Source organism: Narcine bancroftii, chromosome 7 (genome assembly GCF_036971445.1).
Source record: "Narcine bancroftii isolate sNarBan1 chromosome 7, sNarBan1.hap1, whole genome shotgun sequence".
Taxonomy (NCBI): Eukaryota; Metazoa; Chordata; class Chondrichthyes; order Torpediniformes; family Narcinidae; genus Narcine; species Narcine bancroftii.
In genome coordinates, this window is record NC_091475.1 from 102,152,307 (window position 1) to 102,169,609 (window position 17,303).

The window sequence follows — 17,303 nt, forward strand, 5'->3', positions numbered from 1 at the left end:
GTACATTATATGATCCAAGATATTTGTATATTACATTAAAGAAATTAATTAATTGTTTTTTTCCCTACACCATTCTGAAGACAAGAATTTTGCATGCATCAACCCCTCTCTGTTCTGAAGATGAAAACTGTCATTCCATATTCGTAAAATGTATAATTAGATCTGAATTAATGGAACAAGAAAGATCATCTAAAGTGAAAAGTAATAATTTTCTGTTTTACAAGACATTATTGTCAATTATCTTAAAGTTAAAAGTGATTAACTGAGAATTCCATCACGGAATGCTTGGTAATGATTAAGCTAACTTTATGCTGGCTCTAATTCAAATTCAGAAGGATAAAGTTGGTTTAATCCAGAAAAATTCTTGCCCCATAGTAATCTGTTCATTGAGGATGTCCAATTTAGTGAACTTATAGTTTATATCAAGTGCCCCTTCTAAAATGCATAGGACTAGAGTGCTTTGGATTTTGGATTTTTTTCAGATTTTGGAACACCTTTAACAAAATGCATTCATTCATTCACTTAAAGATACATGCATTCCCATTACAATACAAATAGTTACATATGAATACAATAGTTCCATACATTACAATAAAGATACATGCATTCCCATTACAATACAAATAGTTACATATGAATACAATAGTTCCATACATTACAATAAAGATACATGCCTTCCCATTACAATACAAATAGTTACATGTGAATACCATAGTTCCATACAATACAATAAAGATACATGCATTCCCATTACAATACAAATAGTTACATATGAATACAATAGTTACATACAATACAATACAATGATACATGCATTCCCATTACAATATAAATAGTTACATATGAATACAATAGTTACATACAATACAAATAGTTACATATGCACAAATTAACTGAATATACATATATTGAAAAATTTACACTCAATAATGAATGCACTACTGACATCCACTACATCCTGTTCTCCAATCAGGATTTCTGAACACTATTACATATTACCTTACGGGACCATGGTAGAAAAAGGTTTTATATTTCGGGTATTCAGATAAGGGGTATTGTACCTGTTTATAAATCAAGAGATAAAATTGATTTTTTAAAATTATTAATCATTTGCCTGTAGGAGATTTTGCTTCACTCTAGGATATTTTAATATGTACTAATACACTTAAATTTTTTCATCTGTTCTTCACAGACAGACAATTTTCCCGCAGAGCCCAATTACATGGGCAGCAGGCAGCAGTTTGTTCAAAGGTAAGTTCTATGAAATATCTGTCTTACACACTCTATTCGCATTCCTGTCTATATTGCTCAATCAGAGTAAATTATTCAAAATTGAAATGTTGAAGAATAGTGTTGTCTTTTCTTCCAGTAATTCCACATTTAAAGATCCAGAGAGAGTGAGTTTGAGGGACAGTGGACATGGAGACAGTGACCAAGCTGACAGCGACCAAGACACTAATAAAGGCTCCTGCTGTGACATGTCTGCCAAAGATGCTCTAAAGATAAAATCTACGACAGCCAAACCCCCAGTCCCTGAACAAGGTTAGTTAATTTAAATAAAGTTTAAAAAAAAACAAGGTTAGTTAATGCTGTAATAATTCAAAAGTGAAAAGCTATAAGATATACTGAATATCTTTGAAGTGGAAATATGATGTTTTGTTTCCCAATAAAACATGGTAGAGATAGATTATTTTACAGTAGGTAATGTAGAGAGGGTTCACTGAAAACCATAATGCTGAATGGATGTTTTAAATTATTTACTGTCTCAGCAATCAGTCATTTTTGTTCCATTGGGAGCTGGAAAGTCAATTTTGAAAATGCACACCTTCATTGTGAAGTTTGTATGACGGAGCATTTTCGGATATTCAGACACAAAGGTTAGTTAATGTAGCATTCACTCAGAAATCCTGATGAATGCACTGTGCTGAATAACTTGAGTGTGTTCCATATTGCAGACCAGTGGCAATTAGATTTGTAATATCTCTCTTTAACTCTCATATGTTAAATCAGCTTTAAATAAAAGCAGTTTATTTCACATTTAACATCATAACTGAAAGGTAAACTAGAAATTACTTCATTGGGCATCCCTTTTTTTTGGTCCTGAAGGGAGGTGGGTTGTCCAATTTTGTGAGATAAATTTTTATGTGTCAAGAGTGTTTGAAGTAGTTCCAATATCAGATTGTTCAGGTGATTTTCAAATATGCCTGGTAATTGCACAAAGATCTTGCAGTGTCCTTGAACGTGCTACAAACATGCACCTAATTCAGGAACTTTCTCAGATCTATCTCCATAATGCAGTTTTATCCAAGTCATTAAAGGCTTGAACCTAAGTTCTCTTTAGTTACTTGTTACTCTGTTCCACAGCAGCATGGTTGCCCACCACAGCATGGATGACATTTTATTCATCTGAACCATGCTTAGATATTGACTTGGTATCCCTTTCAGTTTGGAAGTAGTCAAGAAATAATGTTTTTTGCAGCTATATTTTAAAAAAAAATATATACAGAGGGCTATGGGACTAGGAAAATTCAACATGCATTTGGAAACAAAGCCTGTGCCTTCCATTAAATGGTCTGTAAAGAACACTCTGAGGATTTCTCTACATCCAGCTCACCCATCCAATACGGTTAAAAAAAAACATAGAGGTGATAGCTATATGAAAAAGTGAAGAGAATATCCAATAGTTACTCAATCACCTAACTACAACTCCTGCAGAACATCAGAGTTGGCTTGATCTGTCAGAGTTCAGGCCAACATTTTGATACTCACACAAATCTGAATAACCAAACAACATCACCAGATGGCCAGAAACATTTAGATAAATCTTGAAGTTCAGTTTGTCAGAAGGTTTGAGCTTCTGGCTTTAGTTGTTTTCTCATTCAATTTGGACCCAGATTATAAACCAACACTTGCATGTTAAATGCACACTGTTTAAACATTTTATTTTGTTAACCCAAGTTGTATTGCTGGAATTAAATTGCTTGGATGTTGTGATTCAGCATGGATGACATTTTATTCATCTGAACCATGCTTAGATATTGACTTGGTATCCCTTTCAGTTTGGAAGTAGTCAAGAAATAATGTTTTTTGCAGCTATATTTAAAAAAAAATATATACAGAGGGCTATGGGACTAGGAAAATTCAACATGCATTTGGAAACAAAGCCTGTGCCTTCCATTAAATGGTCTGTAAAGAACACTCTGAGGATTTCTCTACATCCAGCTCACCCATCCAATACGGTTAAAAAAAAACATAGAGGTGATAGCTATATGAAAAAGTGAAGAGAATATCCAATAGAATAAATTGTTGTATTGGAGCATAACAAATATGCTGCATAATTAGATGAAAACTGTTGTGCTCATTGGCACTGCTATAAAAATAAATCACAAATGTAGGATATTTGCAAATTTACATATCTAATTAACATCAATGAATGTGATATGCAATATAGAAGTTGAAATGGCACATGATGATACTCAGTATCAAAATAGTGCAGCATAGTTGATTTGTAAGCTATTCTGGTTGTTATCTTTAGAGATTTGGTAAAACTTTTCAATATTCTGCCAGAAACAAATCCTGAATTGTGCTTGCATGAGTCCTCAAGATAGAGTGTGAGAATGCACGCATTGAAAGAACCATCAGGATGCACAAGAGCTATCATTCTTTTCAGAACGACTTTTCCATATTTTCTGGAATTTTGAGATGTTTCATTTATGCAGAGCTGCATGCCATCTGAACCATTTTTCAAACTCTTCAAAGTTGTAAAATTTTTTGAAAGCTCACTCTTGTTCACCGAGATAGCAACAGTGTTCAGTGAAAACTGCTTAGCAAAGTGGAAAACAAAGAAACTGAATAAACAGTCAAAGAAAAACAGATTGATGTGCTCTCTCTCTCTCTCTCTCTCTCTCTCTCTCTCTTTCTCTACAAGAAGTTCAATTAGATTCTACTTGATCAGTACAGGTTAGAAGTAAGCTTGCTTTCAATCAAGTAGAATCTAATTGAACTTCTTGTAGAGAGAGAGAAAGCACATTTCAAAGTCAATGAAAATGCATTCTAAAGGGAAACACCATTATAAAATAATAAAAAAGTTTTTTTTTCTTCAACTGAGATGACTAGAATTTCAAAAGGAATGTAATTTGAATTTGTTTTTGATAGCTATAATCTTGAAATTTTGCTTGATTTCTTTATCTGATTTGTAAAATAGTACAATACATTAGAGGTGATGGACAGTTTGCAACTTGCCATACAGTCACCCAAAACTATTTCTGTTGATTGCAAAAAAATTTCAGTGGAAAACCTTTTAAAATCATCGTGCTAGCTCTACTCTGGCATTGTCAAGCATCACTGGGGTTTTAGTCTGTTCCAGCATAATTTACATTCAGTGCAAGATCATATGGTTTCATAACATTTGAGTATGAGAACAAAAAAGACATGCAGTGCTTTTACTTCATAGAGTTAAGAATGACCTTCTGTTTTTTTTTTAATTGAATGCAGTTTACTTCAAGTTTGACTTTATTTCGACCACAAATATATTTATGTCTAAAACTGATGCTCATAACTGATGGAATGAAACCAATCACATCACACATGTTTGTAAGGCAAACAACTCTGAATAGAATTTACAAATATTTTGCACCTTTTTATTCTGTCAGATCATAGTTGTGTTTGCCATTATCTGTGTCCCTTTTTTTAACTTAACATTTGTTTCCATATGCAGTCATATCATGTGAGCATACAATCAAAATACATAAATTACATAACCGATGTACACAACATGTCAATCTATTTGACTTTAGTTCCTAGAAGCATCACAGATTTTGGCATCCAATTAAACTTAATCTAACCAATTTGCAATCACCTATATATTTAATCATCATATCCCATTGTTATACTTTTGAGCTTAAATAGGAGAGGGTCAGAGTAAATCTTAATGAATATATCATTGTGTAATCAAAATATATGCACATATATACAATCATAATCTCATCTGTATATATTACTCTAATTACATATAGAGTACACTCTTCCCACCACTGAGATTTCAGAGATGTTATATCTTTAATCAATCTCGGTACTGTAGTATTACAGGTGACCACTTGATGTTCAAATCATCAGTCCTTAGTTGGAATTTAGGTGTTCTACTTTCCATCAAATAATCTTTCCCTCCATTGTTGTACAGCTGGTGGTTTTACATTTCTCCATAATACTGTAATCATCTTCTTTGCCATCAACAGCAACACCCCAAGTAGGGATGCTTGGTTTTTGGTATCTATATCCTCTGGAGTCACTCCCAATATAAAATATGCTGGCTCCAAAGGTAGGCCTACCCACCATGATTTGCTTAATTTCAACCTGAATATCTCTCCAATATTGATATAGTTTGGGATAGTCCCAAAACATATAGGTATGATCGCCAATCTTCCCTCATTCTCTCCAGCATAATTCTGAGGTGTTACTGTATCTCGCCAACACCTGAAGAGTCTTAAATACTCTCATTTTAATTTTCTATTCAAACTCCCTCCAGGTAGGGCTACTTCTTAACTTGTGACCATCAAGGCATGTCTTTTTCCACACATTTCATCTGTAATACGTATTTATTTCTAATTCCCATTTCTGCTTTATTTCCATAGTGTTTCCTGCTACGTTATCATGAAGCCAAATGTATAAGTGAGCTGTCAGCTTCTTCTTTATCAGTTCCTCCATAATCAGGAGGAAAATCTTTTCTAGTGTAGATGGTATTTTACATATCTGCTCCCAATCTGCATGTGTCTGTAACGAGTGCTGCACTTGAAGAAATCTAGAAAAAAATCTATTCCTGACAAACCAAATGTTTTCTAAAGATGTTCATATGATTTCTTCCTTTTTAAAGTATTTTTATTGATTTTAATAAAGAACTTCTATAAAGAAAGTGCAATTCAATACGATGATATGAATAACTACATAAACTTAATAAGGCATTCGGTATGACAAAAACATGCATGAATTGTAAATCTTATCAATAATTTATATTCTATATTATGTATATTTTTTGGAAAAATCTCTAATAACACACAAAAAAGAGAGAGAATAAAATAATAGAGAAAAACTCAAAACCCTTGTCTTACTTTATTGCCAGATGCTATGAATGATTAATGTTAAAAGAAAAATTAAGGTAGAAAAAAGTAAACAGAAAGAACATGGAAAAAGATACAAATCAGACAATTTAATTACATTGAAGTGAAACTATAAAATAAGAGTGAATCATAAATTACCCCCATAAATTCTGAAATCATATCAGAATTATTAATTGAATGACAAATCCTTTCCATATTCAAACAAGACATGATATCACACAACTACTGATCATGAGTAGGTGGGGAAACATCCTTCCATTTAAGTAAAATCAGATGCCTCACCAAGAGAGAGGAAAAAGAAATGGCACAACTCTAAACCAGAGACAAAGAAGAATAATTTCCTCCCATTGTCCTGAAGATTCTGTGTTAAATCTATATTAAAAATTGTTGACCAAGTATGGAAAACCTCTCTCCAGTATTTTTCTAGACAAGGACAAGTCCAAAACATATGAATTAATGATGTTTCTCCATTCTCCAGGGGCTCACATTGGGATAAAAATTAGACAATTTAACTTTAGACAAATATGCTCTGTGTACCACTTTAAATTGTAATAAACAATAGCAAGCATATAACAAAGAGCTATTAGCCAACTCAAAAATTGTGTCCCAATCCACATCCGATATAGTCCTGTTCCCAAACATTTTTGATTTTAACTAATGAAATCTGATTAAAACAAGAATTTATTGTAAATAATTTTAAACTTTTATGAGAAGGTATTAAGCTTAAAAACACATCTACAAAATTTGATTCAGACTTTCTTGGAAAATCAGATAATTGTGATTCAAGAAAGTGCCAGACTTGCAAATATATTAAAAAATTAGATTTGGGCAATTTAGCAGAAATCTTCTCAAATGATCCAAAATATCCATCAATGAACAGAACCTTAAAACTTTGATTACCGTCTCTGTATCATCTCTGAAAAATAGCATCATGTAAAGAAGGTTGAAAAAAGTGATTAAATAAGATAGGGTTTAAGAGAGAGAAATTATGAAATGCAAAATATTTTCTAAACTGTGCTCAAATTCTCATAGAATATTTAACAATTGGATTATCTATTAACTTAGTTGAAAATTGAAGTGATTAGCACAGAGGCACTAAATTAGAAAAAAAATTTGGGGGAAATCAGCTTGATTGATATCCATAATGGGCAGTCAGAGTGATTATGAAAGAAGGACCAAAAGGTAAAACTTTGTATATTGACTGCCCAATAGTAGAATCTAAAGTTAGGCAGAGCCATTCCACCATCTCTCTTAGATCCCTGTAGAATAACTTTATTGAGTCGAGGATGCTTACCCTTCCATATGTAAGACAATATGGCTGAGTCAGTAAGTCAAAAAATGATTTAGGAACAAAAATTGGCACAGATTGAAAAAGATAGAAAACTTTAGGCAAAACATTCATTTTAATAGAATTTATATGGCTAACTAGAATTATAAACAAAGCTGACCATATTTCACTTGTTTAAGTATTGCAAGATAATTCTCCTTAAAAAGAAGTTTATAATTCTTTGTAATAGTAATACCAAGATGGGTATATTGATTTTAACAAACTTAAAAGGAGAACTACCACACATGCTGAAGAAAAATTCAATGGAAAAAGTTCACTTTTATGCACATTCAATGTATATCCTGAGAACTGACTAATTGGTTAAAGAATGGAATAGGGAGGTGACTGGATCCAAAATGTAAAGTAGGAGATTGTCTGCATAAGAGTGACCTTGTATTCAATCCCTTTCCTCCATATCCATAAAATGTCCCTGCACTCACAAAATGCAATTGCCAATGGTTCAATTTACCAGATCAAATAATAAAGGGCTTAACGGGAATCCTTGATGAGTGCCAAGTGGTAGATTGAAAACTGAGATTGTTGTAAATTAGTAAGAATTGTGGTGGATTGCCATGAGTACAATAATTTAACCCATGTAATAAAATCAGAACCAAAATTTAAATTTTCATGGGTTGTAAACAGATATGTGCATAACAGATATTATCAAAAGCTTATTTCTTCCAACCAATGAAATAATACACTCAGTTTTCCCAGAAGGCAAATACATAATATTCATTAAACGATGTATATTAAAATAGGAATAACAGTTTTTAATAAACCCTGTTTGATCTTCAGAATAACTGATGGTAAAATGGTTTTCATCCTATTGGATAAAATTTTAGCATTGATATTCAGTTTATAGGAGGAACATTTGGTTTTGTCATTACCTTTCTTCGCAATTAAAAATATGCAAGCCTCATGAAATGAATTTGGAAATGTATCCTGTTTAAACTAATCTGTATGCACCACCATTAGATAATGTGTGAGCAATTTAGAAAATAATTTGATAAATTCCAGAGGGAACCCATCGGGTTACCAGATTGTAATAAGTGCAAAATAGATTCATCCAGTGTGATTTAACTATCTGAAGAAGTCTTGGGGAAATTCAATCTGTCTAAGAAATTTTCAAATCATCGTCATTCGTACATTTGGAAGAGTAAAGTTTGGAATAGAATCTTTCAAATTTATTGTTTATCTCTAAATGTTCTGAAATCATAATATCATTATCTTTACAAGCCTTTATAATGTGATGTTTAGCACCAAATTCTCTCAATTGGTTGGCCAAAACTTACCAGTTTAGTCATCATGAATGTAAAATTGACTTTCAAAAGTTGTCACTCAGCCAAATATGTTGAGAGAAGATCAAATTTAGTTTTAAGTTCAATCCATTTTTTTGTACATTGTGTCCATTATCATAGTTGTGGGCCCCCTCAAGATTAGAGATTCCCGGTGGCTGTGGGGGGGGTGGGGGGGGCTGAGGGAGGGGGAACACGTGACTTCAGAGGTTGGGTGATTGTGATAGCACACCAATTGTAATTATTTAAACTCCTGCAAAGATTCCTTTAAACAGTTCTGAAACAGTTCTGTTGATTCAGTTCACAAACAACTTCTGTTGTGGTTTATTCACTGCACCACTAGCTACAACATCTTGAGTTTTAGTTTGAGCCTATTGTTGGTCTAACTTTAATTTGTTTAATTAACTCAGATCTTTCTTTATTTGTCTTCTTTTTTTTTATTAACAGTATACAAAATAATTTGCCCCCTAAGAAAAGCCTTCAAGGTATCCCATATAACAAAACTCGAGGTTTCAGAAGAGAGATTAGTATGAAAAGAGAAAACTATCTGTTCTTCCATACATTTAACAGTCCTAATCTGATAATGATACTGAATCAAAATGCCAGTGTCTTCTATCTTGAGGAAAATTAGGAAGATTCAATTACATTGTAACCAAGGCATGGTCAGTTATTGTAATACTGTACAGAGGAGAAGAGATGTGACTAGATCTCTCCGGGTGCGCTCACTTTTTGTGGTTGCTCAAAATTCCTCTTTGGGAATCCTAACAGTTAAAAAGTAAATATCAAGTATAATCCCTGCTCTGAGAAAACTCTCTCCAGTCCCTCTTAGATATTACTTTTAAGTAAAATGCAAAACCAGCTTTATTATGTATTATTAAACATGGTGGAGTCAACTTTCTTTAAAACAACAAACCAATATATATTTACACACATTTTTTTTCTTGTCTGCTCAATATTGACAGTAGCCTTTTGTTTTCATTTTTGATTCAACCCTCATTCCTGTATTTGTTTCAAACCTGTCTCCTATGGTGCCAAGGAAAACGCGAAGATCTTCCTCTAACGGAGTTGATGGTCCTCTCTGTCCCCTAGTTCCTCTGCTGACAACTGACCAGTGATCCTGTATCAGTTCTCTATTCTCCCTCTCTCTGGGATCCATTCTCATGAGGGTCCCTATCTTTTCCAGAATGGGCACTCACTCAGTTAGTGTCTTGAAAGTCCTGACTCCTGACTCTAGAAAAATCTTGATTGGCACTGGGAATGAAGACTTGGCTTTGAGATGTTTTTCTCCCACTGTTGTTTAATCACCTGTTGTACCTCCTCGCACTTTCTCTGGGTTCTGGAGAATAGTCTTGGTCAGAATACACTCTAACACCACCCCCTCCCCCCCTCCCCACATGTTATCTGCTGCTGTTTCAAAGCCTGCTGCAACATGACTTTTTTCATTTAATAATCTAAAAATATGACTATGATAGATCATGGTGGGGCTTTCTGTTCTCTGTTTGTCTGCAAAGGACCTATGTGCCATCTCTATACAGATATTTGGGTCTTTTGGACGTTCCAGCAATTACTTTAAGAGTTTAGTCACTTACCATCTCATGTCATTGTTTATTCTTTTCCCCCGGCAACCTCCATAAATCCGAACGTTCTTGTTTCTTAACCTATCTTTCAGGTTTGAACATTTCTCCACCAGCTTGGCCCTCTCCATGTCATAGAAACATGATAACCCTCTCATTGTCGCAGTCCTCTGTCTTCTGCTGAGATTACTCTGTCCTCCATTTCCTTCAGTTTCCCCTCTAGCTTTCCAATTTGAGCAGTTAAATCTTTCATATTATCCTCCACTCTTGCTAGCCTCTGTTTAATATCTTCTGAGGCCACTTTGTGTTCTTTTCTCAGCTTGCAAATCTTGGAGAGAATTAATGAATTTTCCTTATCAGACTCACCGCTGTCATGTGGGGGCTGGTGGAGTGCCTTCTCCTCTGTCCTCATTCATCACTCCCTCCCCTTCCTCCATGGTCATTAGCTCTACTTCACTCATCACACTCAATTAGTCATTAATACTTGAAATATAGCATACACCGCCGTATTTATTTTATTATCGGCTGGTTCAATGAGGGTTTCTCGACAAGCAAGTTGACTACACAACTGTGTCAATGGAAGTCTGTACTTTGTCCAGTGGCGAATCTAGGGAAAATAGTGCCTGTAGCAAGCACTAAAATTGGGCTCCCCCTGTTAAAATATGCACATTTCAACCCTTCACCCCACAACTATCCATTCCCACCGCCATGCCATCCACTTCTCTTTCCCTACCTGTTTTTGCCGCTGTAGAACCCTAAAATAGTCATATCCAATGTTGTGTTGTATATATTGAGATGTTGGAAAATAATCTACACTTAAAAAACACAACAGTTGTTACAATTTAAAAAACCCTCTTCCTACTTCAAAGGCCAGCATTCACTGAATGAAAATGAGCAGCATTCCCCAGGCCAGAGTGGAGCAGCCAAAGATGGCTGTCACTGTCCCCACAGGTGTTCTTTCTTACTTTCGGTGGAAAGATGAATCTCAATGCTGAGCACCCAGTGGGATAGAAGTAGGATGATGCCGAAGCCCACACTCAAACTCATCCTTCAGCGCACACCCTCCTCACCCCTGATTACATCAGGAGATAGGAGGGTTTGGAATTTAACGTTGGTAGCTCCCGACACCCAACTCCTAACCCTCCCTCAGCCTGAAGCACACCGGAGCACCCGGCGCTCGACTCTGAACCCTCCCTTGGCAGTCAGCCTACAGCTATATTCCTGAGCTCCTGATGCTGACTCCAAATCTGAACCCTCCCCTTAGCCTACTACCAAATGTACACACCAGACTCTGATGTGTGTGTGCAGTAGGCTGAGGGGAGGGATTGGAGTTGGTGTCAGGAGCTCCCATGTAGGCCAACTCTCGCTCACCTAAGAAACATGATAAAAAACACTCACTGACACCATTTACGTTTTCTTCATGAGAATACCAAATTCCTGTGTGGAAATAGCAAAAGAAAACCTGATGTTCCTCCATATCCCAGCTGTAATGGCCGTTCCATTGCCATTAAAGTTGATACAGTTTAATTTCAGGCCTTTGGTACAGTTTGGTTTGACATTATCTGTGTCCCCTTGCACCAGTACATTGTTATGAAGGCAGTGGTTAAGAAAAAGAGAGCCAGCAACTTTAATCCCATCCACTGCCAACAAAGTTCTACATTTCTTGGGGTGGGTTTTATTGTGCCCTGAACTGCCGGTCCCCTATTAGGAGTCGAGGGCAGGTTTTCACTGACAATGGAAACAGCTGGCATTTCCAGTCTGCATTGAAACCTGGTAAACGATTCAAACCAACGCTGTGATCCACTGCTGCTGAGTCGGGAGTTAGATGGCAAACTGCTAAATTAACCATGCCACCCGACATATCCTTGTAAATTTCACACATTACGTGGTAATTTATTAGAAATCTCATTTTTAAATATTATCAGTTGGTTTGATCTTTCACTGATCTGCTGAAATACAAAAAGCTTCATGTGTTTACAATCCAGTTTGCATCATCTTTGACATTCAACAATTCACGTGTATTTAATGCCATTGATGATATTCCATCAACCCCAAGTCCTGATCTATATCAGATCTGTACCAGGATGAAGATTTGCATTTCAAGTTTGATTTTTTTTCATTGGAGTAAAGTCTATAAATCAAGGAGCTAAAACAGATTGCTGGAGGAAATCGATGTATGCAGTATATTCTGAAATTATGTATTTAAATTATGTCAGAGACCATTGATTGCAGACAAGGAGCTCTTCTGCAATTCCTCTCTCAATTTCAGTTGCAATATTAACCCCATAGACCAGTGGTTTTCAACCTTTTTGTTTCCATTCACATAACTCTTTAAGCAATCCCTATGCCAAAAGTGCTCTGTGATTAGTAATGGATTGCCTAAGGTGCTTCATGAGTGGGAAGGGAAGGTGGAGAATCACTGCTCTAGACCCAATTGTTACTGAAATATTTTGGTTAAGAAAAATTGCCATTATGTGGTGGCCTACCTCCAGAGCGATTGAGCCAGCGCTCTGGGCGGCGAGCACAACCAAAGGCCAGCACCCCGTGCAGCAGCACTCGCCCCAACAAGTGAAGTGGCGGGTGAATGGCAAGGGCAGCTTAAAGGCCAGTGACCCCCAAAATGGCGCTCTCGGAGGCAGCACGCGGGGACGAAGGACATTATTATGCAGGTTAGGCATGTTGTGACATCAGTGCCAAGGGGGGGCACGGCGGGAATAGGGCAAGTTTAAAAGTTGGGCCTGGGCCCTAATAAAACTCAGAGCTTATAACCTTACTACACTGCATATCTTCTTTCGAGTAGTGCGTAGCTGCAATTGGTGACCCTAACAGTTTAGACGGCATCTAAACCCAGCGATAAGCAAATAGGTAGTAGTCAACACAGTCGCTCTCAAGCTGCCAACCTTCTGGACGAATCAACCATGTGTATGGTTTGACCAGACTGAGAGCAGAGTTCCAGATTCGGCAGATCACAGCAGAGTCCACCCAGTACCAGGGCACAGCAGGCCGGGTGGCCAACTTCATTCAGGAGCCACCTTCATGGACTTGCTGATTGAGAATTTTGGGCAATTGCGATGTGTGAGAGAGGGACTTGTCTGCTCCACCTGGAAAGGCTAGGGGACAGGGCCCCGTTAGCCCGCATGAATGAGATGCTGGCCCTCCTGGGCAAACATGAGCCCTGCATCACGTTTGAGCAGGAATTCCTGGAGCAACTGCCCAAGAACATCCAACTGCTCCAGGCTGACACTGACTTTAGTGACCCCTGAAAAGTTGCAGCATGAGTGGGCGTTCTGTGAAAACAGAAAAGAGAGTGGTGGGCGTCTATAGGGTTCATCACTAAAACCCACAGCCAGACCCATGCAGAACCACCGAGAGAAAGGCAGCATCCCAGAAGAGGTGACCCAGATAGCCAGTGGTATTTCTACCACCAGAGATGGGGTGCGGGAGCCCGTCGATGCAGGCTGCAATACATGTTGCAGGGAAACACTGGGGCCAGCCGTTGCTAATGACCACAACAGCTAATCACCAAGACAGCCTCATGTTTGGGACCACCAGACCAGATGATAATTCCTCATGTACAGGACGCCAGGAACAGGCAGTCAGGGCTCACACTGTAGGCTGCCAACAACAGCACAATTCGGACCTATGGTACCCGCAAGGTTCAACTGCAGTTGGGGGGCAGCCACTTCTCATGGATGTTCATGCTGGCTGTAGTGGAACAGCTGCTCCTCAGGGCAGACTTTGCATGATCACAACCTGCTAGTGGACCTCGAGGGAAGGAGATTGGTTCATGCCAAGACTTTTCAAACCTTACCTCTCAAAGACACCAGGCTACCTGCACTTCACCTGGACTCCATACAGAGATTGGACGAGTACGCCATAGTCCTGGCTGAGTTCCCTGCAGTTCTCACCCCCCCCCAAGTCATCATGGTGATGCCCCGACATGGGGTATAGCACCATATCCAGACCCAGGGCCTGCCGCTCTACGCAAGGGCAAGATGCCTTACTGCGGAGAAGCTCCAGCTGGCGAAGGAGGAATTAAGGAGATTGAGGAGCTCGGCATTGTATGGAGGTCGGATAGCCCATGGGCTTCTCCCCTGCATGTGGTACCCAATGAAATTGGGGGCTTGAGACCATGCGGTAACTGCTATTGGGTCAACGAGGACACAACACTGGATCGGTACCCCATCCCACATATCCAGAACTTCGCAGCAAAACCTGCATGGGGCAAGAATCTTCTCCAAGGTGGTCCTCATGTGGGGATATCATCATATCCTGGTGCACCCTGATAATATCCCCAAGACCACCATCATCACCACATTTGTCCTCTTTGAAATCCCCCAAATGCCATTCGGGCTAAAGAACACTGCGCAGACCTTCCAGTGACTCTTGGATGCAGTCGGCCAAGACCTGAATGTACCTGGGCGACATCCTGGTGGCGAGCAGAAACCAACAGGTGCATATGGTGCACCTTTGCATCCTCTACACCTGACTGAGCGAGTTCGACCTGACAACCCAGCCAAATGCCACTTTGGATTGGAGGCCATCGACTTCCTGAGCCACAGGATAACCAGGGAAGGAGCCACAATACTACCAAAGTGGAGACCATCTGGATGTTCTCCAGACCTAACACTACCAAGGGACTACAGGATTTTGTGGGGATGATCAATTTCTATCACAGGTTCATTCCCTCAGCTTCCCGGATGATGCGGCCCTTGTAGCCCAGATCAGGCAAGGCGAAGGACATCACCTGGGATGAGGAGTTAGCGGAAGTCTTTGTGAAGGCCAAGGAAGCCCTGGCGGATGCCACTCTCCTGGCATATCCCATGTCAGACGCTCCAACGGCCCTGATGGTGGATGCCTCACGGATGGCAATTGGTGGAGTTCTGGAGCAGCAGATCGAAGGAAGTTGGTGGCCATTACCTTTCTTCAGCAAACATCTGTGACCTTTAGAACTGAAGTACAGCACTTTCCACAGAGAGCTACTGGCACTGTACCTAGCCATCCTCCACTTCACGTACTTCCTAGAGGGCAGATCCTTCATGGCTTTCTCAGATCACAATCCCCTGATTTTTGCCTTGGCTAAGATCTTGGATCCCTGGTCGGCCTGCCAGCAAGACACCTGTCTTACATCTCAGAATAAACCACAGATGTAAGGCATGTCTTCAGCAATCGCAATGTGATGGCCGACGCACTGTCCAGGCAAAGTATCCATGCGCTATGAAGGGGAATGGACTTTGTCGCACTGGCCGAGGTGCAGCAGGAAGATGAGGAGATGCCCCAATACAGGACTTCCATATTGGGAATGCAGCTCCAGGACATTCCAGTCAGCACAGGTAACGCCACCCTCCTGTGCAACGTGGCTACTGGTCAGGTCAGACCCATCACCCCAGCGGCTTGGAGATGACATATTTTCAACACCATTCACAGACTGGCTCACCCATCCATCAGGACCATGGTCTGGCTGGTGGCCAGTAAATACATGTGACATGGATTGGGGAAAAGGGGTCTGGCTGGTGGCCAGTAAATACATGTGGCATGGATTGGGGAAAAGGTCAGTGGGTGAGCGAAGGTGTGCATCCAGTGCCAAACAACCAGGGTACAGCAATACACCAAGACCCCACCTCAGCACTTCGAGCATGTGAAACGAAGGTTCTACCACATACAAGTGGACATAGTAGGACACTTACTGGTATCCCAGGGTTTCCACTATCTGATCACGATGGTCAACTCTTTCACCAGGTGACCAGAAGCAGTCCCGAGTGCACCATGGCCTTCATCTCATCCTGGGTGGCACAGATCGGGTGACAGTCCCACATCACATCTGACAGAGGGGCCCAGTTTACCTCCATTCTGTGGTCTGACCTCACCAATCTGTGGGGTGCCCAGCTACATCACACAACAGCTTACCATCCACAGTCCAATGGATTGGTGGAGTGCTTGCACAGGCACCTCAAAACCATGCTCATGACCAGACTCCAAGGACCCAAATGGGTAGACGAGCTACAATGGCGTTGTTGGGCATCTGCACGGCACCCAAGGAGAACCTCAACACCTCTTCAGCCGAATTCACCTACAGAGCTCCACTGGTGGTCCCAGGAGAATTCGTAGAATCCCCAGGCAGACAATAGGATGACTCATTGCTCAGCAGGCTAAGGGAAAGAGTCAACAACCTGGCCCCAATTCCATCTTCCAGTCATGGACACATGAGGACTAACATACCCAAAAACCTGCAGGACTGTGATTGTTTTCATTTGCAGGGTCCACAACATCCACCACTTCAGAGCCCATACGAGGGTCCGTTCTGGGTCATCCACAACAATGGGGCCACGTTCGAGCTGGAGCTCAGAGGCAAGATGGAGGCTGAAGCAAGCATACCTGGATCCAGCGCGCCCGGTCGAGACACCAGCACCACACTGAAGAGGCAGGCCACTAAAGGCTGCAGATACTCTGCCTCTGGGCACCAAGGACAATAACAAGGGCAATACAGGCAATTTTGTAGGTAGGGGTCATGTGGCGGCCAGCTGCAGTGGCAATCGAGCCAGTGCTCTGGAGGGTGAGCACAACCAAAGGCCAGCAGCCTGCGCAGTGACAACTGAACCAGCAGGTGAACGGAAAGAACAGCTTAAAGGCTAATGACCACAAAATGGTGCTAGCCATGCTGCGCAGCCAACAGACAGAGACAGTGTGCGGGGAAGAAGGGTATTGATATGCAGGAAAGTACCCGGGTGCGGGAAACCCACTTTTGTTATGCATGTTGTGATGTCTGCCAAGGGGGCCACGACGGGAACAGGGCAAGTATAAAAGTCGGGCCTGAGCCCTAATAAACTTCAGAGCTTAACCTAACTACACTATGTGTGTGTCTTCTTTCAAGTAGCACGCAGCTACAATTGGCCCATTTCCTTTGGAGTTATGAAACCGTGCATGTAACGAGTCAATTTGGGACAATTAAAACAGTGGTTTTCAATCTTTTTCTTTCCACCCACATACCACCTTA

The 17,303-nt window shown here is 39.7% G+C and overlaps 1 protein-coding gene across 9 annotated transcripts in view; it reads left to right on the forward strand.

The window, feature by feature from the left end:
• LOC138739142 (protocadherin-17-like) overlaps positions 1-17,303 on the forward strand; it is a 166,639-nt gene that overhangs the window by 32,480 nt on the left and 116,856 nt on the right. For 7 of the 9 annotated variants that reach the window (XR_011342037.1, XR_011342038.1, XR_011342039.1 and 4 more), the window contains exons 2-3: positions 1,193-1,251; positions 1,370-1,542. Coding sequence is in view for 6 of the 9 variants with exons in the window: in XM_069890648.1 (XP_069746749.1) it covers positions 1,193-1,251; positions 1,370-1,542 (232 nt within the window). In the remaining 3 variants the exon portion in view is untranslated. Of the gene's footprint in view, positions 1-1,192; positions 1,252-1,369; positions 1,543-3,567; positions 3,855-5,630; positions 5,973-17,303 lie in introns of those variants that run through there. The other 2 variants (XM_069890652.1, XM_069890651.1) reach the window with 2 other exon arrangements.